The 22,192-nt window shown below is 35.9% G+C and overlaps 1 protein-coding gene across 4 annotated transcripts in view; it reads left to right on the top strand.

Annotated features, from left to right (window-relative positions):
* Positions 1-22,192, top strand: part of HNMT (histamine N-methyltransferase) — a 57,863-nt gene that overhangs the window by 812 nt on the left and 34,859 nt on the right. For 3 of the 4 annotated variants that reach the window (XM_033231643.1, XM_033231642.1, XM_033231644.1), the window contains exon 2: positions 5,539-5,591. Coding sequence is in view for 3 of the 4 variants with exons in the window: in XM_033231642.1 (XP_033087533.1) it covers positions 5,539-5,591 (53 nt within the window). In the remaining variant the exon portion in view is untranslated. Of the gene's footprint in view, positions 1-2,073; positions 2,432-5,538; positions 5,592-22,192 lie in introns of those variants that run through there. The other variant, XM_033231645.1, reaches the window with a different exon arrangement.

Here is a 22,192-nt window from a genome sequence, read left to right as displayed (position 1 = left end):
TTAGAATCAAATATAAATAATTGCCAAAGTACGATTTGCCCTGAGGACTGAGTCCCTCAGTTCTCATAATATCCATTTAAATTCATTTTCCTTATCCATTGTTATAGTTATCACTCTCTTCCCCCAAAATTGTCTTTTTCTTTCAACTTAATATTAGCAATATGTTCCTTAAAAAAAGAACCATTTCCCATTATCAGTGAAACTCACTGGTTGCTATCCTTCTTGCAGAGTTCTTTTTTGGGGTGATTAATGTGTTCAATTTGTGCCAGAGCTGATAAGCATTATGAGAGTAACAGATTCCACATGCTAAAGATAATCAAATCACCTATCTGGGGGTGATTTGCTGTAACTCACTCTGCTTCAGGAAATAATAATGGAAAACTGGGAAGAAATGACTATGGATCCAATTTGCAAACAGCAAAGGAAAGTGGTATTTTATCTTTTGCTGAATTTCTCTATTGTAGGCCTGAAATTCTTTCACCAGGGCAGTACCTATGTCTGACCAGAGCAGGCATTATTAGATGTATATAAAATTTTATTTCCCTTTCTATTTAACATGATGCAGATTTTAAATGTTAGCTTTCAAAAAATAGATATTGCATATTAAAAATTAATATATAATAGGATAAGGATGCCAAACATCAAAGCAGATGGCAAACACAGATAACTTCTTATCTAGGAACTAATTATAGTTAACCTCTTTGTGTTTCTTTGCTCACTTCTAAAGTTAAAGGTAATGAGTTAATTTCTCAATTCTTTTCCAGTACCAAAAGTATTGCTCATGTCTGTAGCTTACCAGATCCTTGGTTTTCTTCAGCCATACACAGTTTGGTTTGAAGAGGTGCTGTGGATGGAGATAACGTAATAAATGATGAATGACCCTTTCCTTATCTTCAAAGTTTAAATCTAACTGGAAATATTATAAAATCTGTGAAAAACTGAAGAATTTTTAAGGGCACACTGTTTGTCTTTTAACAGTAGTGTCATTTATTTAAAAAGTAATTTTTTCCTGAAGGTAGTGTTTGAAATAAGATTTAGCTGAAGAACCTTTAAAATTGTTGCTTAAAGTTGTCTGTGAGTGATGAAGTACCAAAACGTGATTAGGATATGCTTTGTGTATGTTAGGGCAGGGTTTGTTGAGTTGGTGGCTCACTGTGCTAATTGAGTGTGGAGCGAGCATATTAAATTTTTATTAAAGCAAGACATGCTCATATTTTAAAACATCAAATGGTTCTAAAGTGGGTGAGGCCTATAACAAATCCCACCCACTCCATTCTTGATTCTCACTCTCCAGAAGCAACCACTTTCAGCACTTTGAAATCTTTTAGTTATTTATGGAATTTTCTTTCATAATTCAAAATAACATGTTATTTTTCTATTTCTTCATTTTGCTGTATTAAAATAGCTAATTAGCATGCATATTTCCCACCCTTTCATGTCACTATATTTAGTCAAAATTTTGGTTAAATAATTTGAGTGTTCATGTTATTTTGCCTATGTACATATTATTAACAATTGAGCAATATATTAGACTATACTTACATTTCCTTTTATGTACAACTTTTTGTTTTCCTTAGAGTTGACTATTGCCTTAATTTTGGTTTCTTTTCTTAGTTCTCTATGTACCTATTACTACTTTGATTCCGAAGCAGATATACTAATCTCGTCTCAATATATGCAAACATATCAAGGAATCTGTTTATTTTACCCCAAAGGAACAACTTTTCTGAAGCCCTCTGTTCTTTTTTTCAGTTTAGGAAGATCTGCTTTGGCCTGCTATACAACTATTAAGGAGGGAGTTTATTTCACTTTCTGAGAATCATTTTCTTTCTGAAGTATTTGATTCCCTGATTCTGTGTCTCATGCCTTTCTTTTGTTTCCTCAGTCCTTTGTTTCCTGAACTAATGCTTTAAAAGTTTTGAGAGTGAATGAGAGGCAAACTTTTTGAGACTTGTATGTTTAAAAATCCCTTGGTTCTATGTTCATCATTAGACAGTTTGACTGGATATAGAACTGTATACTGAAAATGGTTTTGTATCATACATCTAAAGGTACTTTTACATTGTCTTTTAGATACCAGAATTGCTGTTAACAAATAAAATACTGGCCAGGTGTGTTGGTTCGTGCATGGAATCTCAGCACTTTGGGAGGCTGAGGCGGGAGGATTACTTGAGCCCAGGAGTTTGAGACAAGCCTGGGCAACACAGCAAGATCCCATCTCTACAGAAAAAGTAAAAAAATTAGCTGAACAAGGTGGCGTGCACCTGTAGCACTGGCTACTCCAGAGGCTGAAGTGGGAAGATTGCTTAAGTCTGGGAGATCAAGGCTTCAGTGAGACATGATTGCAACACTGCACTCAGTCTAGATGACAGAGTGAGACCCTGTCTCACACAAGAGAAAATAAGAAATCACATGCTACTCAAAATTCTCATCCTTGGCTTGTGGAATAACTTTTACATTATGTGTTTTGTTTTCCCTATTTTGAACTTTTTAGAATCTTCTTATCGCTAATACTCTGAAATTTTAAAATAGTGAGTTGTGAAATGATTCCTTTTCACCCATTTTGTGGGTACTCCCTGGGCTATTTCAATTGAGATTCAGACCCTTCAGTTATGAGGAACTTTGGTAATCATTCTTCCCCTCTGTTTTCTTTTTCTGAAACTTTTACTCATCAAATACCTCCTGGATTGATTACCTAATTTTCTTGTATTTCCAGTTTGCTACGACTTTCTCTTTCAGCCCATCTATTAATTTTTTACTATTATATTTTTAATTTCTTTTTTTTTTTTTTTTTTGAGACGGAGTCTCGCTCTGTCCCCCAGGCTGGAGTGCAGTGGCCGGATCTCAGCTCACTGCAAGCTCCGCCTCCCGGGTTCACGCCATTCTCCTGCCTCAGCCTCCCGGAGTAGCTGGGACTACAGGCGCCCGCTACCTCGCCCGGCTAGTTTTTGTATTTTTTTAGTAGAGACGGGGTTTCACCGTGTTAGCCAGGATGGTCTCGATCTCCTGACCTCGTGATCCGCCCGTCTCGGCCTCCCAAAGTGCTGGGATTACAGGCTTGAGCCACCGCGCCCGGCCTATATTTTTAATTTCTAAGAATGTTTTCTATAGCATTATTTTCATCATTCTCAGATGTAATACCTTCTTATTCATTACAAAATGTTCCTCTGCTCTCTTTGCCTCTTTCAGTCTCTGTTTATGTTCGACAGCTCCCTAACCGCCTAATGAGCCTTGGTTTTCTGTTCAATCAAATAATGACACACTAAAAGGTAGTCAGATCCTCTTTGTGTAAATCAGGGCAGGGTTTGTTGAGTGAGTAGCTCACTGAATAATTGAGTGTGGCCTCAGCTCTTTCCTGTGTGATCCTCAGATATAAAATCATGTTAACTTTATTACTGAGATGATTTGTTTCCCTATGGAGGAATTCTTCAATTCCCCATTTGGGGGTAGATGGTGGGGCAGGGCTAGGGGGCAGGAAAAATTATAGTATATAACTAGTAATTATAGTATATAAATTATATATATAAATAGTAAAATATATATATTATATATAAGTATATAAATTATAGTATATAGATAGTAAACTTGGTTATTGGTGTTGCATATAAAACTTTCAAATCCTTGGCTAGAAAATAGTAAGTTTTCAACAATTATTAGATGTCATAATATGTGAAATGGGATGAATAATAATATCTAACTCATAGAGGAATTTTAAGGATTCAAAGAGGTAATTCACATAAGTCACTTACATGTGCCTAGAATCATAATAATTTCTAATATATGTGGAGTGCTTGTCATGTGCAGTTACATTTCTAAGAGCTTTAAATGAATTAAATAATTGAATCCTCACAATTTCTCCATGAATTAGAAACAGTTACTAATAATCCTACAAGAGAGGTGATATTATTATCTTATTTCACAGAGATGTCAAATAACTTGCTCAAGGTAACATATCAGTAACCTGGGATTTCAACTTGGGTCCTCTGCTTCATAGCCTCCCTATGCTGTCATAGATGTAAGCATTTTAAAGAACGAACAAAAGGTTAAGATAGAAATGGATGTGTTAGGATGTAGGATTATGAACTGGAGGATAATTAGAACTGAAAAAGGCAACTCGTTTATAGGTGTTCTTGACCATAGACTTTGCAAGATTCCTTTAGAACCTTACTTCAACCTTTGTTCCCATCCTGTGACTGTGCAAGCTTTTGCAATGAAGACAAAACACAGGTTTGTTTACCATCCCACGGTCCAAAGAAACAAACACCATCCTTTTCCCTTCATGTTTCCCCTGTAGCAGTCATCTCTTTTCCTTCTCTCTTTCATCCTTTTTCAACAGACTCCAGATCTGCTTCCTCATTTTTGAGCTCACTTTTAATCCCATTGCCATCTGACTGCAGTCCTCAGTCTTCTTTTAAAACTGCTATTATTAAAGACACTCATATTGCCAAAGTCGATATAGATTTTTCCTTTTTTAAGTAGTACACTCTGCTGCTTTTGCCACGACTAAGGGCTTCTCTGCCTCCAGTTACTCTAGTACTTCTCTGTGCTTTCTTTACTTCTCTGTCTTCTTTGTATATTCTTCACAATCCAGTTATCTTTAGAAGTTGGTATTGGATCACCATCCACTACTACTCTAACTCTGCAATATCTTTGGTTGATGGAATCTACTCTTCTAGCATTGACCATTACTTTATGATGATGATTCTCCAGAATACATCACTGACCCTGATGTCTCTTCTCCCAGCTTAAATCTTGCAAATTCAAATGTTTGCCGAATTTGTATTTATTTTTTAAAAAAGCCCTGACAAAACATAAGCTTGCTACCAAACTATATTTCTCAGCTTCCTTTTTGGCATCACCCTTTTCCCAGTCATCTAAGCCTGAAACAGGGAAGTCATTGCACACTCATGTTTTTTTTTTTCTGACGTCTTCACATCAATCTAATAGCAAGTCCTACTGGCTTATTTCCCAATCTGTCTACTTCATTCTATTTCTAGTACCTGAATTATAATTCAGGGCTTTATTATCTCCCATTTCATTTTGAGAGCAAAGTGATATCTGTTTTTTTAATGCCTAGGATAGAATACACATAATACATGTTTGATAAACACTTGTTCATTAAAAGGAAGGTAAAAAAAAGGGGTGGGGGAGGAAAGAAGGCAGACATTATAGATAGTGGGAACCACCTGAGCCTTTCCCCTATCTACGATGGGTGGCTTATTTTATTACCAGACTCGAAACTCCACTTTTTCTATTCTTGTTCTCCAAACAGTATTCAAACAAATGGCATTTTCTACCTCTGAGATGTACTTACTGCCATTTCCAAGTCTCCCAGCTCAAGATTGTTAACGAATAAAACCTGTATTTTGAAATATACTCTAAAGATGGCAATATAACTGGTATAATTGGGAACTTTCATGTTGGCCTAGTTTTTGTTCATTGTATTTTTAGTCTGTTCTCTTCAACTAGACTAGATAATCAGACTTCACAAAGCACCTAACACATTTTTCTAAAACTACATAATTTTTTTTCTTTCAGGATTGGAGACACAAAATCAGAAATTAAGATTCTAAGCATAGGCGGAGGTGCAGGTATGAATAATATATTTTTAAAGTTAATATTTCACTTCAAACATTATGCTGTGTTATGACAATATTGTTCATTTTTTAAGGAAGATTTCTTTTTCTTTTTCTTTTTTTTTTTTTTTTTTGCTGTTGGAAGAGATCAGCTTATTAAACCTAGCAATATTACTTCAACTAACATTAATGCCCCCAGAGATTTACAGGATATAGGACACTAGCCTTCATTACTATCTCTATTGTGAATAAGGGATGTGACTTATTCTTTTGATAAATGAAAGATCAAATAGGATAATTTTAATCCAAAATGATTAAAATACTCACAGAAAAGGAAAATCTCATAAGAAGCTTCTTAAGCTTGTGCCACTTGAAGCCTTGTTCATGGACTGGTTACTGCTTTTCAAACTGTTATTTGTCCATGTGAAGATTAGAAATATGCACTGGAATATAAACTGATGCATAGCTTTTTTCATTGAGAAAGTCTCACCATGGGGAAAAATTGTGCTCAACGACAGAGTTAATTTACACTCTCGTGGACGCATTCTGTGAGTGGCATGGGCCTAATCTGTTCCTTTCCTCTTAGTTCCAAAACTGAATGTTTAGAATTATCTCTAGCATTCCGAACACTCCTAAGCACCCCCCAGTTTTTTGTTGTTTTTTTTTTGACGGAGTCTCAGTCTGTCGTCCAGGCTGGAGTGTGCAGTGGTGCAATCTTGGCTCACTGCAGCCTCCACCTCCCGGGTTCAAGCAATTGTCCTGTCTCAGCATCCTGAGTAGCTGGGATTACAGGCGCCAACCACCGCACCTGGCTAAATTTTGTATTTTTAATAGAAACGGGGGTTTCACCATCTTGGCCAGGCTGGTCTTGAACTCCTGACCTCATAATCCACTCACCTTGGCTTCCCAAAGTACTGGGATTATAGGCGTGAGCCACCACACCCAGCCCTAAGCATCCTTTTACAGGCATTTTATAGTCTCATTACTTTTAGATCCAACGTTTTCATTCTAGGGGAAAATTGAAAGTCTGGAAAGGTAAATGAACACAGGTAACTCGGCCTCCAATGAACTGTATGATCTTGGTTGAAACATCAGTAAAATGAGAACAATGAATTTTATCTCATAAGGTTGTAGTGAGAGTGATATAGGTAGCATTTACAAAGTGCTTAGGACATCTTATTGTTCCTGGAGGGTGAAGGCTATTCTCTTCTGCAAAAGTGAAATAAGTTTCATCTCAAGACTTCCTCATATCAACTCCTGAACAGTGTTTGCTTCATTTTTAAGTTGCTACTCATCTGGAAGTTTGGGTTAATGCATTAATGTATAAAATATGTAGATATATTATTGATATATTTATCTTTAGTTATTTTATTTTGCCTGAGTGATAGTTCAATAATGGTTACAATCTAATATCAAGTGGACCCTATTGTCACTTGTAACTTAATGCCAAGTGGTAATCCCTTGAACCTCTTAAGTATAAGTGTTCTAGTGCTCCATGAATGAGTTGAATTGTGGCTCATATTAACACAAAGATAACTAAGAGCTCTCTAATGAATGAGATCACTGATTTTTTGTTTTTTTGTTTGTTTGTTTTTTGAGATGGAGTCTCACTCTGTTGCCCAGGCTAGAGTGCAGTGGCACGATCTTGGCTCACTGCAACCTCTGACTCCCAGGTTCAAGCAATTCTCCCTGCCTCAGCCTCCCAAGTAGCTGGGATTATAGGAACCCACCACCACACCAGGCTAATTTTTGTATTTTTTAGTAGAGATGGGGTTTCGCCATGTTGGCCAGGCTGGTCTCGAACTCCTGACCTTGAGTGATTTGCCTGCCTCGGCCTTCCAAAGTGCTGAGATTACAGGCATAAGCCACCATGCCTGACAGAGATCGCTGATTTGTAATGTCATTATTTGTTAATTTTTCTTGAAATACACTGTGATATAGTGTAATAAGAACTAATCCTTCAAATCATTTTACTTTATTATCATCTTTCACCAAGAAAATAGAAACCAACAAAGACAGACAATGAAGGGGATTGTCATGAACAATACCATGAAGAGTATTTAAGCTAAAATACTTTGCTATTGGTTACAGATACTTTAAGTCCCCAAAATTATAATACTTACAAATTGTCTAAAGAATGTCTTATTAATTCATTTAACCAAGACAGTTATTTCCTGTGTGTTTTGGATATGAGTTTCAGGCAACCAACAGGCAATGAGACTATCATTTGATAGTGTCACTTGTGCTTGGACAAGAAGAGAAGCCCTACAAGAAAAAGTAATTAAAAACAATCTCTATCATGGCCAAGTTAATTGACCTTTTAATATAAAGTTAATTGAATTTCTAATGCAAATTTATCCAGATGCTTATAAGCTATCTAGAGAAAGGAACATTTGGCCTGCACATTGAGTCCTTACATAAAGGTGCACATAGAAGCTGATACAGAGAACTTAACAAAATAAAGGGAGCAACTCTTGGAGTTCTTCTGACTGAGCCCTAATAATGTATTAATAACAAGCTCCGCCTTGGGGAGAATGTGGGTGCCCTTTAAGGTCATTTTTCATAAGAAATCAATCAGAAATGTAAGAAAAACTCCAAGAAAAATTCAAGTTATATATACTTAGTTTTCACTACCCAACTAAGTTATATGAAATCAAAACAATGCATTTAAAATCCCTAGGTCTAGGTGTCTGTTGCTTGAAAAACCAGTGTTTTGAGGGGAGAGGACACTCTACTTCAGTTAGTTTGAGTGCTCATGTAGCAACTGAGAGATGGTTATCTAATCACCTATTATTGGCCTGACTGCAGAACAATGCATTACTATACAGCAAGGAACTTTCTATCCTTGCCTTAGAGAAATGGTCTCCCCACATATTCTGTGATCTACAGGGTGCCTGAAAGTTTTGTATTGTCCCATGGCTTGAGTATCCTTCCAAATCATTCATTAAACTCCAGTCCCTAGCAAATGAAGCCGTTGATCCTGTTCAGTCGTTTGTGCTCAGCTCCTGTAATGCATCTCATAGGGTCCCATTTCTGTCTTAGTTTACAGGTTTTACTACCTCAATTTTCTTTCCTTGTTTGCACAGATAGGTAGGCACATGGCTTTGGTGCAGATATTCTCTAAGCATTCATAATGGTGCTACCACTTCTCCCACCGTGCTTCAAAAACACACAAAAGCAAACCAGCTAAAAGCCTTCCTAGATGAAATTGCTACTTTTATACCACTTAATTATCATGTTTTGAGGTGGGGGGGTCTATTTGATTTTTTTCAGAAACATGAGCAGGGAGGGGATGCACATATGCCCTATCGATTAGATTCTCCTCTTGAGTCTGGTGTTTGTGTGGAAAGAGTTTTCATAGTTTAAGAGAGAATGTAAGGTTTTTGCAAAAGGTGCTTGGCACTTCAGTTTAGAAGCCAAGCAATTATTAGCGTTCTGAGAAATTCAAAAGAAAGAAAATAGATGGCAAACTCTTTGAGTCATCTTCCATATCAATAAAGTATAACTGATAAATAACACTGTTATCCATAGATTTTGCATTCTAATGTTAGGAAAATGTATGAAATAAATATTATATGAACCCAATAGGAATAAAGAGAGGAAAACAAACCATGAACAGAAAAACAGACCACGTAACTTTTACAGAGAACAAACTGGGAAGTGTAAAGTTACGCGTGTATGTTCATGTATATGAGCTTGTGTGCTTTAATGAGACACAATGAGTGGCCAGAATTGCTTTCTTCAGGGTCTTGAAGTATTCTTGTTGTTATTTTCTGCAATTGTTTTTAGGTTTTGAGAGTAATGCATATATTCTAAATCTCATAGAACATACTTTTGGATCCATCAGCATTGGTGCTTTCATAAATTAAACCACTCAATGGATGTTCATTATATTCAACTTCTAACGAGTGTTGCCTTCATGCTAGATGGTACATGGGAAAAAAGAAACTCATATTCTTTTTGGTAAGAGAGAATGCTATTAATTTACAGTGCATATATTTATACCTGAAAAAATGTTCCGGAAAGCAGTCATGGCCAATGTGTTCTCCTTGCTCTGGGCTCTGCTTAAAGGATAATCATTTTATCTTTCCCACTGTTTGGTTCTTACGTTCAAATGCCAGAAAGTTTTTTAAGAGTTAGAAAGAACTACAACTCAAATAATCACATTTAATCCAGTTTCCTACTTCTATTTTCATTAACCTATTGTATACTAACTCAACCACTAGATCATTGCTATACCAATAATTGTGTATATATTTATAATTTTTTAATCCACTCAAGCAACTCACATATGAAATACAGGTGTTATCAATCCTCTTAATATTTTTTGTCATAATTTTTCTGACATATGTTGAGAGCAGTTTGATGGTTCTCTTGTTCTGCAGCATATAGACACCAGCATTTCTACAGAGGTTAAAACCTAAAAGAAACTTAAGAGACCATCAACACTCTCACTTCACAAATAAGAAACCTGGGGACAACAAGGCAGAACAAAACTCAGATCTCTTGACTTTAGTCCAGTCCAACAAATTGCACTAAACAGATTTAATAATTAATTCTTAACTTGCTAAGGGAGAAAGTGTCTGAGACAGCTCTCTATCAATTTAGAGGTTTATTTGACCAAGATTGAGGATGCAACTGAGAAAAAGAGACACAGATTGCAGTAGCATCTGTGATCTGTGCTTTTTCCAAAGAGGTGTTTGAGGGCTTCAATATTTAAAGGGGGAAGAGAAGCAGGAGAGAAGGAGGAAAGAAAGTAATAGGGAGGGTAGGTAGTGACGTAAGTGGTCACTTTCTTGTGAGGGTTTGATTAGTACTCACTGAATCCACATGTTATATGTAAAAGGAGGGGGGCCACCTGGAGAAACAGTGGCCTTCTATCATTGCACCTATCTGTTTACATACGAAAGGGAAGGCAGATTTTGTGTGACCCAGTTCTCAAGTGTAACTCTTCCTTTTAACATAGTGAGTTGGGAGTCCCAAGGTTTTATTTTCTTTCACAAGAGAAATTAGGTACTTAGCAATGACTAGCTATTTGACAATCTAACCTTATCAGATTATTAATCTTGTCTCCTTTCATAAATGACATGTTAAGGTAACACAGAAGCTTAATACTTTATGCTGATTGGACAGCAATAGAATGAATGTAATTCAAGTTGGAAATGGAAGATCCAGTGTGTCAGGTTTAGAAAGTAGGAGGTGGCAGGAAGCAAAGGTTAATATTTACCAATGATCCAAAGTAAGCCAACAGTACAGATCAACAAATTTAAAATGTGTGAGAAAATGTAGAGAACTGAGATATTTTTTGCTTGGAAAAAAGAATTTGATTGTGCTTATTGCCATTTTTGTATATTTTCTGATGGGCAAACAATAGAATATTTGCCCTCAAAGGGCCAATGGTTGAAAGCTTCAGAGAGTGATTTATTGGCTCAGTGTAAGAGCATGTTGGCCGGGCCTGATGGCTCATGCCTGTAATCCCAGCACTTTGGGAGGCCGAGGTAGGTGGACCACCTGCTAGGTCAGGAGTTCGAGACTAGCCTGGCCAACATAGTGAAACCCCGGTTCTTCTAAAAATACAAAAATTAGTCGGGCGTGGTGGCACATGCCAGCTACTCGGGAGGCTGAGGCAGGAGAATTGCTTGAACCCGGAGGAGGAGGTTACAGTGAGCCGAGATCAGGCCATTGCCCTCCAGCGTGGGCGACAGAGCAAGACTCCATCTAAAAAAAAAAAAAAAAGTAAAAGAGCATGTTAATGATGAAACCTGTCCATAAATAGAAAATAACTTCCACTCCTTGGGAGACAAAAAGTTATCTGTCATTCTAGTGGTGTCAGCATAGGTTGGAGAAATACTTTACAGATATGCTATGGAAGGGACTCAGGCGCTGATTTCTTGTGTGTTTGGGCCATTAAACGTGCTTTGAGTCTTAAAATCTTCTTTTATGAGTCACCTTCTAGAGAAGAGGTAGGAATTTTTTTCAGAGTAGTGTGGCTATTACCATGTTTGCCGTATTGAGGAAGTGGTATTCTAATGGGGTTTCTAGACCTGCAGACAGTTTTGGGAATGGATTTTAATTGCTTAGAATGAAAAATAAGTAAAAACTAATGTACTTATATGCAGCATCATAGCAGTTACTCCTTTATCAGAAGGTTATAGATTATAATCATAAACTAATCTACAAGATTTAGACCTACTTTAGATAAATACAGTTATGGTTTGGGACATCATTTTATTAAAGGCATTTATTAAATATATGGTTAAAAATAAAATATTCTTCATAATTTTACCCAAATAGTTTACTCCATCGTATTGTATTTAAAACTTTCAGTGAACATTGAGGTATTTTTAAAGACAGATAAGTTACAGATTTGAGAGAATGGAACATAGTGTTAGAACACCAGAGTGATTGTCATTAAAAGTAGAGTAAACAAGATTGTTTTGGCTAATTCGATAAGGTTTGAAACAGCAGAACAAGGGATAATGAACCAAGTGAGGACAAAACTATCATTGCAGATTAAATGACTGTATACTTACAAAAGCAAATAAATTTAGTTCTAAAGCCTTAGAATTAATAAGAATGCAGCAATGGGCTTATACAGGTGACACAGAAAAAAAAGCAATATGGTAGGTTCTCATTTTGTTTTGTTGTTGTTAACGTTAGAGTGTTTTCCGTTCCCAATATTGATTATTTACAATCTACATAAAAGTCCATGGCATGTGTTTATCTGTAATTTTGCTGAAGGACAAATTTGTATCTTGCCAGTTTTTGTGCCATTTTGGTCTGCGGTGTCTTAATTAGTGAGTAAGTTTCCTCTTGACAGTCACAATGAATAAAACTTTGCAATTTAATATACACAGTCATGTAACTCTGGTGTAGGCGACCTGTTGTTATCTTCATTTTATAGATGGTGAACCTAATAATATATGCCTGAAGGGAACTGGGGAGGTTACAGGGCTTGAGATCAATTCCCTGGGTCTCCTTCAGCTTGATCTCTATTAACATTAACAATCTGAGAGAAATAATGAAAAAATATTTGGTTAATTAGCTAATAATGTATTTTATTCAAAATATAAAAAAAGGAAAGTTCAAATGTTTACTAAGAATAATTCAAGAAGACTTAAAAACCAATAACATATAATACTGATAAGGTTACAATGATATGGAAGCTTTCATGTGCAAAAGGTAAGGGTATGATATTAAAATTTCCCTGAAAGTAATTTGGCATTCTATAGCAAGAACAGTTCTGATTTTCATCTAATATGCCCTGGCCTGGCCCTGCTGGTTGTTAAAAATATTCAAATTCTTGATAAACAGCTACTTTTCTTCCATATTACCACAGTCCCAGATATTGCTTCAGTGCTTTCTCCTGGACGTCCTGCCTTGCCTCCCCACCCCCCATCTCCAGGGCTCCAGCAACTGGCCTGGCCTTGCCAGTCCAGGAGGGCTGCTAGGACTGTGCTACAGTTCCTCAGCCTGCATCCTTTCTGAGCACCTGCCACCGTTGTACTTGGGCTTTTTGTTGTTGTTGTTGTTGTTTATCACTCTTTTTAAAAATATCATCACAGATCAAGAGTCTTATTCCAATAATTAATTCCCATTATGGGAATTAACTTAAAAAATTAATATTTTTGCACAAAAATTTATGGCTCATTTTCAGTCTCCTCACAATAGCAAAACATCTAAAACTATATATGAGACTGACAATAGTCAATTTTAAGTATATTTAGATGTGTTTATATTAACTGTACTATAGTTGTATGTGTATATATTAACTATACTATACTATTTATAATATAATTATATAACATAGCACTGTATAATTATAATTATATAATTATATAATATAGCACTGTATATTTATAATTATATAATATATAATATAGTATTTTATATTATAACTATATTATATATAATATATCATATATTATATATAATACTATATATACTATTTTATATAGTATAACTATATTATGTATATTATATAGTATATGTGGTATATAATATATACTATATTATAACAATATTATATAGTATATATAGTATACATAATACTATATATAATATGAATAGTATAATATATAATATATAGTATATATTATACTATACTATAATATATTATGTATTATGTATACTATATACTGTATATAATATTATATATAATACTATATATTGTATATAATATATATAATACTATATATACTATATATTATATGATATAGTATTATATACTACATTATATTATATATACTATTATATAATATAGTATATAATAGATAATAGTATTATATAATACTTTGTAATTATGTAATGTAATTATATAATATATAATATAGTATATGTATAGTATATAGTATATATGTATATTGTATAGTATATAATATAGTATATTGTATAGTATATAATATAGTATATTGTATAGTATATAATATAGTATATAATATATAATATATAGTATAAAGTATACTCCATATTACATAATAGGTAATATACACAAAATAGGTAATCATATTATATATAAGTAATATATTATATAATATATAATTAGTAGTACATTATATAATATATAGTATACTACATAAGCATACTATATTATAATATAGTATATTGTATAGTATATAGTATATATGTATATTGTATAGTATATAATATAGTATATTGTATAGTATATAGTATATTTATATATGTTATATAGTATATTATATATAGTATATAATATATAAAGTATAGTTTATGTATATATAAGACAAATTAAATGTAAAATTATATTTTCACATATAAACATATATACATGTATATTTCCATGTATAAAGTATACATAAATACAAATATAAATGTATTTTACATAAATGTATACTTTTATTTATATTATATATGAAAGATTAATGATTAAATGAATTATTTCACATGCCCATTTAAGAGAATATAGTGTAGCCACTACAAATAACACATTGAAATAAATTTTGATATATTCATAGTTTAACACTCAAGAGAAAGGCAAAATAATTTATATACATCATAATAATCTCACCTAGATAGACTAAGAAAGACCTTGATTTGATCAATGGAGAAAAATAAAAGTTTAGGGAGCAGTGAGATATTTCTTTACTACTTTTTTACCGTTTTCTATGTCCCGAGTTTTCTGCATTATTAATTTTTAGCCAGAGAGAGAAAAAAACAAAACTATAGTTTTATATACGAGAGATGATGGTAGGGACTAGACTCCCTGGCCTCTCCTTCATCTCCTTCAGCTAATTAGCTGAAGCCCAAAGCACTGCTCCAATAAGTATGTTTTCCTGACAGCTTTTCTTCAGAAGATTTTAATTCACCTGTAACGTTTTTTTTTTTTTTTTTTTTTTTTTTTTTTTTTTTTTTTTTTTTTTTTGTGATATAGTCTACCTCTGTCACCCAGGCTGGAGGGCGGTGGCGCCATCTCGGCTCACGGCAAGCTCCACCTCCCAGGTTCATGCCATTCTCCTGCCTCAGCCTCCCCAGTAGCTGGGACTACAGGCGCCCGCCACCACGCCCGGCTAATTTTTAAATATTTTTTAGTAGAGACGGGGTTTCACCGTGTTAGCCAGGATGGTCTCGATCTCCTGACCTCGTGATCCTCCCACCTCGGCCTCCCAAAGTGCTGGGATTACAGGCGTGAGCCTCCGCGCCCGGCCCTGTAAAGGTTTTATACCTGTGCAAATACTTAAAGAGCAATCTCAGCTATGTTGTAGATTAGCAGAGCTTTTCTTCAGAGCCCGTAGATTGTCAGTGCCTAGAACCGAGTACTCTTCAGCTCTGAGGATGGTGAGGATGATGCTGATCAAGAGAATGGTGGCTATCCTCTGTTTCTTGAGGTATTTGATGTATCTTTTCTGAGTTTTCCATCAAATATCTGTACATTTCAATCTTCAGCACCCTTTGAAGCATTTTCTCTAAGTTTGTGTTTTGTAGAACGTTTTTTCCTGCAGTTGCAAAACCCTTAGGCAGTAGATTTCCTGGGCCAAGGGCCAGAAGAGACGTGAAAACAAATGGCAATAGCCTTTTGACTAAGAATTATATTTATAAAGGCCAGGCGCATTGGCTCAAGTCTGTAATCCCAGCACTTTGGGAGGCCGAGACGGGCGGATCACGAGGTCAGGAGATAAAGACCATCCTGGCTAACACGGTGAAACCCCGTCTCTACTAAAAATACAAAAAACTAGCCGGGCGAGGTGGCGGGCGCCTGTAGTCCCAGCTACTCGGGAGGCTGAGGCAGGAGAATGGCGTAAACCCGGGAGGCGGAGCTTGCAGTGAGCTGAGATCCGGCCACTGCACTCCAGCCTGGGCGACAGAGCAAGACTCTGTTTCAAAAAAAAAAAAAAAAAAATTTATATTTATAATCTCCTTCTTGAAACTCTATAGTTATTTTAATATTTTATACTCATATTTTCATACAGACAAACTGCTTCAATATTGAGGTACTAGGGGATTGGAGGGAGATAGAGAGAGAAAGAGAGAAGTAAAGAAAAGAAAGAATCTTGTCAGGAATCTTCTATCTTTCACATTGCAGTTCACAATCAGATTGTTCTTGCACTGGCTGCAAACCCACAGCCGAAATTATCTTTCATCTCCAAGCACGGAGTTACGTGAGCAATCGCTCTTCTTAGAAATCATTTTTTTTACTGCCTGATATTCTAGTAGAGGAAACAAAAATGATAATAATCTTAATGCAACATGCAATAGAATTAAATTTTTCCTGCTGATAATATATATTTTGATATGAGAAATGAAGTAGGGATAGGCTGAAATAGAATGGCAGGCGATATGGCCACAGTCTTTAATCCCCTATTTTCTTGACCTGCAGATTTTCTCATTCGGGGAAATTCCAGGGTTCTCAAGCAGAATTCGTGTTTCATTTGTGTAGGACCTGTCAGAAAGACAAGCCAGGCATGAGGATACATGATGAGCACTCTTCTGAGTTGCCATTTGGAGCTGCCCGTTTAATAAGGCACATCTTCCTTTCCCTCATTCCTAGTTTCCTTCAGCCTCTTTTAAGTGTCACCTTTTCCTTGAAGCCTACTTGAAGACCACACAGTTGAAAATTGCAAAGCCTTCACACTGCAGCTTCCCTTTTCTTTGTTGCTTTGGTTTTCTTCGTGGGACTTCTCACCATCCATAAAAAATAGGGTTTTTTTGCCTGTTTTATTCACTGCTACATCTCCAGTGGTTAGAACCTGACATTTAGTAGGTGCTCAAAAAATTTGTTGAATTAATGTATAATAGCTTCACTTTATTGAGTAATTACTATGTATCATGAACTGTGTGGTAAATTATCTCCATATAATGCCTGTAATCTTTACAATGCCTCTAACCCTATGACATAAACCATTTTATATCCATTTTACACATATGCAATTTAAAGGACGGAGAGGTCCACACATTTGCATAGGATAATTCTGGTGAATAAGAAATTTGAGTTGTTTTGTCTTTCTATAGGCTTCTTCTTCTTCTTCTTCTTATTATTATTACTATTTTGAAATGGAGTCTTTCTGGGTCACCTAGGTTGGAGTGGAGTGGTGCGATCTAGGCTCACTGCAACCTCTGTCTCACAGGCTCAAGTGATTCTGGTGCCTCAGTCACCTGAGTAGTTGAGATTACAGGCTCATACCACCAAGCGCAGATAATTTTTGTATTTTTAGTAGAGATTTCACCATGTTGGCCAGGCTTGTCATGAACTCCTTGCCTCAAGTGATCCACCAGCCTCGGCCTCCCAAAGTGCTGGGATTACAGGCAGTAGCCACTGTACCCGGCCTTAATTTTTTCTTTTCACAATTTTTTTCCATTTTAAATTAAATGTCTTTGGATTTAAAAAAAAATACAGCATTTCTCTTCTATCTTATTAAACGTATCCTTGAACTTCAGGGAGTGGAGAATAGTTGTCTGGAAAATGAGGCACTTCCTTTTCTTTGTTTTTGAACTTATAAGTTCCACTTTCAGAGATCTCCATTATCTGCTCTTCATTGAATGTAAGTATGATGCATTTAAAATACGGCTTATGTGAAAGCAGGATATTATAACCACAAAAATATCTGACTTTAAAATTAAGTAAAATACTCAATATTGCCCAGAATGGAGACACGGAAATTAATTCTATGGCTGTGGCAGATTTGAGGGACAGGGTGGTACCAAAAATTGAGATTTACAGAGAAGGAGATTTTTAATAATTCAGTTTTCATTAACTTCCCAAATCAAAAAGCCAGCATATTTTGTTTGGTAGGAAATTACACAGGAGTGAAAAAAAAAAAAAATCCACAATTCAGCTGATTAGAAAACAAGTTTTCATAAAACTAACATTTATTAAATTTTTAAGAAATTTATAGCCAGCTAGCTTCCAAAAATTTGCTCAATGATATTGCTTAGTAAAAAGTTTTCTTTCCCTTTATATGCTATAATAACATAAACTGCCTACGTGCTATCTACTTTGGAAGCGGAATCACAGAGGGGCTAAGTGTTACTGAAGGCTTATTATTTTCCAGACACTTTACTAGTCACTTGACATATGTAATCACATTTTATTCTCATGGAGACTCTGTGGGGACTTCCTTTAAAAATGAAAGAGCTGAAGTTCAGATATTTTGAGGCTCAGATGGTTTAAGATGCATTTCATCATGTAATAGGCTCTCCAAGCCCAGGTCGGATTTTTCCTGAAGCACATGATTTTTTCCTATTATCCCAAAATATCATACAGAACCTATGTAGTTGCTCAGTATTATTATAGAGAAAGTTCTAGAGCCTAAAGTAGTCTAAAGTAAGTAACCCAAAACCAGGAAGAGAGCTAACAGTAGAATACACAGACTTGCCCAAGGGGTATTTCCTCCACATCCTCCACAAAGTATTTCCTGCTCTTCTCCTTGGACTCAGCCTCCCTTGTCCTCACCACAGTCACTAACTCTGGCTTTGTATTTTCACTCTTTGCCCTGAAGAATTCCGTTATACCATTGTTATAATTTATTGCACTTAATGTGTTTTATGTTTCCCATTACCAATCTGTACATTTTTATTCTCCTATTGTATACTTTTTATATAATATACATATAGGGTATACAATATGTATTGTAGGGAACAAAAAAATTTCCCCCTCAGCCCTCATGAATTCTTAGTTGGGATAGATCCCTATAACAAAAGATAGATTAATAAGATGGAAACAAACACTTTTATTAATGTGCAGTGCTCATCATATAGGATAAACCCCATGGACATGTAACTCAAAGTGGTGGTTTGGAACTCTGGCTTGTAGAGCACCTTCAACAAAAAATAAACTTGTGGGGAAATGACAGGGCAAAGGAAAATTATTTTAGGCTTCCAAGGCTGGGAAACTGTGGGAAGGTAAATATATGGGTGGAAAATATGAGTAAGTTTGTTTGCGGATTCCTCTGGTGCTATCTCTGGGCCACTAAGAGTTTAGAGTTGTCTCCAGTAAAGGAGAATTTATGTCCTGCTCTTAGGCAGAAAAGCAGGAGGATAGGGAAAATTTTCCCTCCATTTGCTGCTTCTTAATTGCCTTTAGTTGAAAAATAATTTTCTTGTCAAAGAGGCAGATGCTGAGGTCACCTATTCTGGTTTCCCTCAATAGATTACCTTTCTTGCATTGTCACTGAGTACTATACCCTGAAGATTACCTGTATTGCTAATATTGATCTGATCTATGCATTCTGACTGTTACAGAATATTGAATGTTGTGCATCCACCACAATTTTTCGGCCTTATAACTTTCCATCTAACCCCCTTTTATCCCAAGCAATGCTGTAGTAAATGTGGTTCAATATCTCCTTATCCACCTATGTGAGAATTTCTTTGGCTTATGCATTTTTATTACATGCTCAATTGAGAACTCTTGGGTCATAGGTTATGCATATATTTAATTTGAATAAGTATTACCAAATTAGTCCCCATTGTGGCTGCTCCAGTCTATATTCTCAGTGGCCTGGATGAAATTTCTCTATCTGAATATCCCTGTCATTACTTAGCATTCTTTAGCTTTCTGATGTTTCACCAGTCCAACAAGCATCAGATGATATTGAATTGCCATTTTAATTTTCACCTCTGATTATTAGTGAGTTTGAGCAATGTCAATGTGCCTATTAACATTTTTTTTTTATTATTATACTTTAAGTTCTAGGGTACATGTGCATAACGTGCAGGTATGTTACATATGTATACTTGTGCCATGTTGGTGTGCTGCACCCATCAACTAGTCAGCACCCATCAATTCATCATTTATATCATGTATAACTCCCAGTGCAGTCCCTCCCCCCTCCCCCCTCCCCATGATAGGCCCCAGTGTGTGATGTTCCCCTTCCCGAGTCCAAGTGATCTCATTGTTCAGTTCCCACCTATGAGTGAGAACATGCAGTGTTTGGTTTTCTCTTCTTGTGATAGTTTGATAAGAATGATGTTTTCCAGCTGCATCCATGTCCCTACAAAGGACGCAAACTCATCCTTTTTTATGGCTGCATAGTATTCCATGGTGTATATGTGCCACATTTTCTTAATCCAGTCTGTCACAGATGGACATTTGGGTTGATTCCAAGTCTTTGCTATTGTGAATAGTGCTGCAATAAACATACATGTGCATGTGTCTTTGTAGTAGAATAATTATAATCCTTTGGGTATATACCCAGTAGTGGGATGGTTGGGTCATATGGTACATCTAGTTCTAGATCCTTGAGGAATTGCCATACTGTTTTCCATAATGGTTGAACTAGTTGACAATCCCACCAACAGTGTAAAAGTGTTCCTATTTCTCCACATCCTCTCCAACATCTGTTGCTTCCTGACTTTTTAATGATTGCCGTTCTAACTGGTGTGAGATGGTATCTCATTGTGGTTTTGATTTGCATTTCTCTGATGGCGAGTGATGATGAGCATTTTTCATGTGTCTGTTGGCTGTGTGAATGTCTTCTTTTGAGAAATGTCTGTTCATATCCTTTGCCCACTTTTTGATGGTTGTTTGTTTTTTTCTTGTATATTTGTTTGAGTTCTTTGTAGATTCTGGATATTAGCCCTTTGTCAGATGAGTAGATTGCAAAAATGTTCTCCCATTCTGTAGGTTGCCTGTTCACTCTGGTGGTAGTTTCTTTTGCTGTGCAGAAGCTCTTTAGTTTAATTAGATCCCATTGTCAATTTTGGCTTTTGCTGCCGTTGCTTTTGGTGTTTTAGACATGAAGTCCTTGCCCATGCCTATGTCCTGAATGGTACTACCTAGATTTTCTTCTAGGGTTTTTATGGTATTAGGTCTAACATTTAAGTCTCTAATCCACCTTGAATTAATCTTCATATAAGGAGTAAGGAAAGGATCCAGTTTCAGCTTTCTACTTATGGCTAGCCAATTTTCCCAGCACCATTTATTAATAGGGAATCCTTTCCCCATTTTTTGTTTTCTCAGGTTTGTCAAAGATCAGATGGCTGTAGATGTGTGGAATTATTTCTGAGGACTCTGTTCTGTTCCATTGGTCATATCTCTGTTTTGGTACCAGTACCATGCTTGTTTTGTTACTGTAGCCTTGTAGTATAGTTTGAAGTCATGTAGCGTGACACCTCCAGCTTTGTCCTTTTGACTTAGGATTGTCTTGGCAATGCGGGCTCTTTTTTGGTTCCATATGAACTTTAAAGCAGTTTTTTCCAATTCTGTGAAGAAGTCATTGGTAGCTTGATGGGGATGGCATTGAATCTATAAATAACCTTGGGCAGTATGGCCATTTTCACGATATTGATTCTTCCTATCCATGAGCATGGTATGTTCTTCCATTTGTTTGTGTCCTCTTTGATTTCAATGAGCAGTGGTTTGTAGTTCTCCTTGAAGAGGTCCTTTACATCCCTTGTAAGTTGGATTCCTAGGTATTTTATTCTCTTTGAAGCAATTGTGAATGGAAGTTCATTCATGATTTGGCTCTCTTTTGTCTGTTACTGGTGTATAAGAATGCTTGTGATTTTTGCACATTGATTTTGTATCCTGAGACTTTGCTGAAGTTGCTTATCAGCTTAAGGAGATTTTGGGCTGAGACGATGGGGTTTTCTAATATACAATCATGTCATCTGCAAACAGGGACAATTTGACTTCTTCTTTTCCTAACTGAATACCCTATTTCTTTCTCTTGCCTGATTGCCCTAGCCAGAACTTCCAAGACTATATTGAATAGCAGTGGTGAGAGAGGGCATCCCTGTCTTGTGCCAGTTTTCAAAGGGAATTTTTCCAGTTTGTGCCCATTCAGTATGATATTGGCTGTGGGTTTCTCATAAATAGCTCTTATTATTTTGAGGTACGTTCCGTCAATACCAAATTTATTGAGCGTTTTTAGCATGAAGGGCTGTTGAATTTTGTCAAAAGCCTTTTCTGCATGTATTGAGATAATCATGTGGTTCTTGTCTTTGGTTCTGTTTATATGCTGGATTACGTTTATTGATTTGCACATGTTGAACCAGCCTTGCATCCCAGGGATGAAGCCCACTTGATCATGGTGGATAAGCTTTTGGATGTGCTGCTGAATCTGGTTTGCCAGTATTTTATTGAGGATTTTTGCATCGATGTTCATCAGGGAAATTGGTCTAAAATTCTCTTTTTTTGTTGTGTTTCTGCCAGGCTTTGG

Source organism: Trachypithecus francoisi, unplaced genomic scaffold, assembly GCF_009764315.1.
Source record: "Trachypithecus francoisi isolate TF-2019V2 unplaced genomic scaffold, Tfra_2.0 Lachesis_group13, whole genome shotgun sequence".
Taxonomy (NCBI): Eukaryota; Metazoa; Chordata; class Mammalia; order Primates; family Cercopithecidae; genus Trachypithecus; species Trachypithecus francoisi.
Note: the sequence above shows the minus strand (reverse complement) of the source record. Positions and strands in the feature narration are given on the sequence as shown.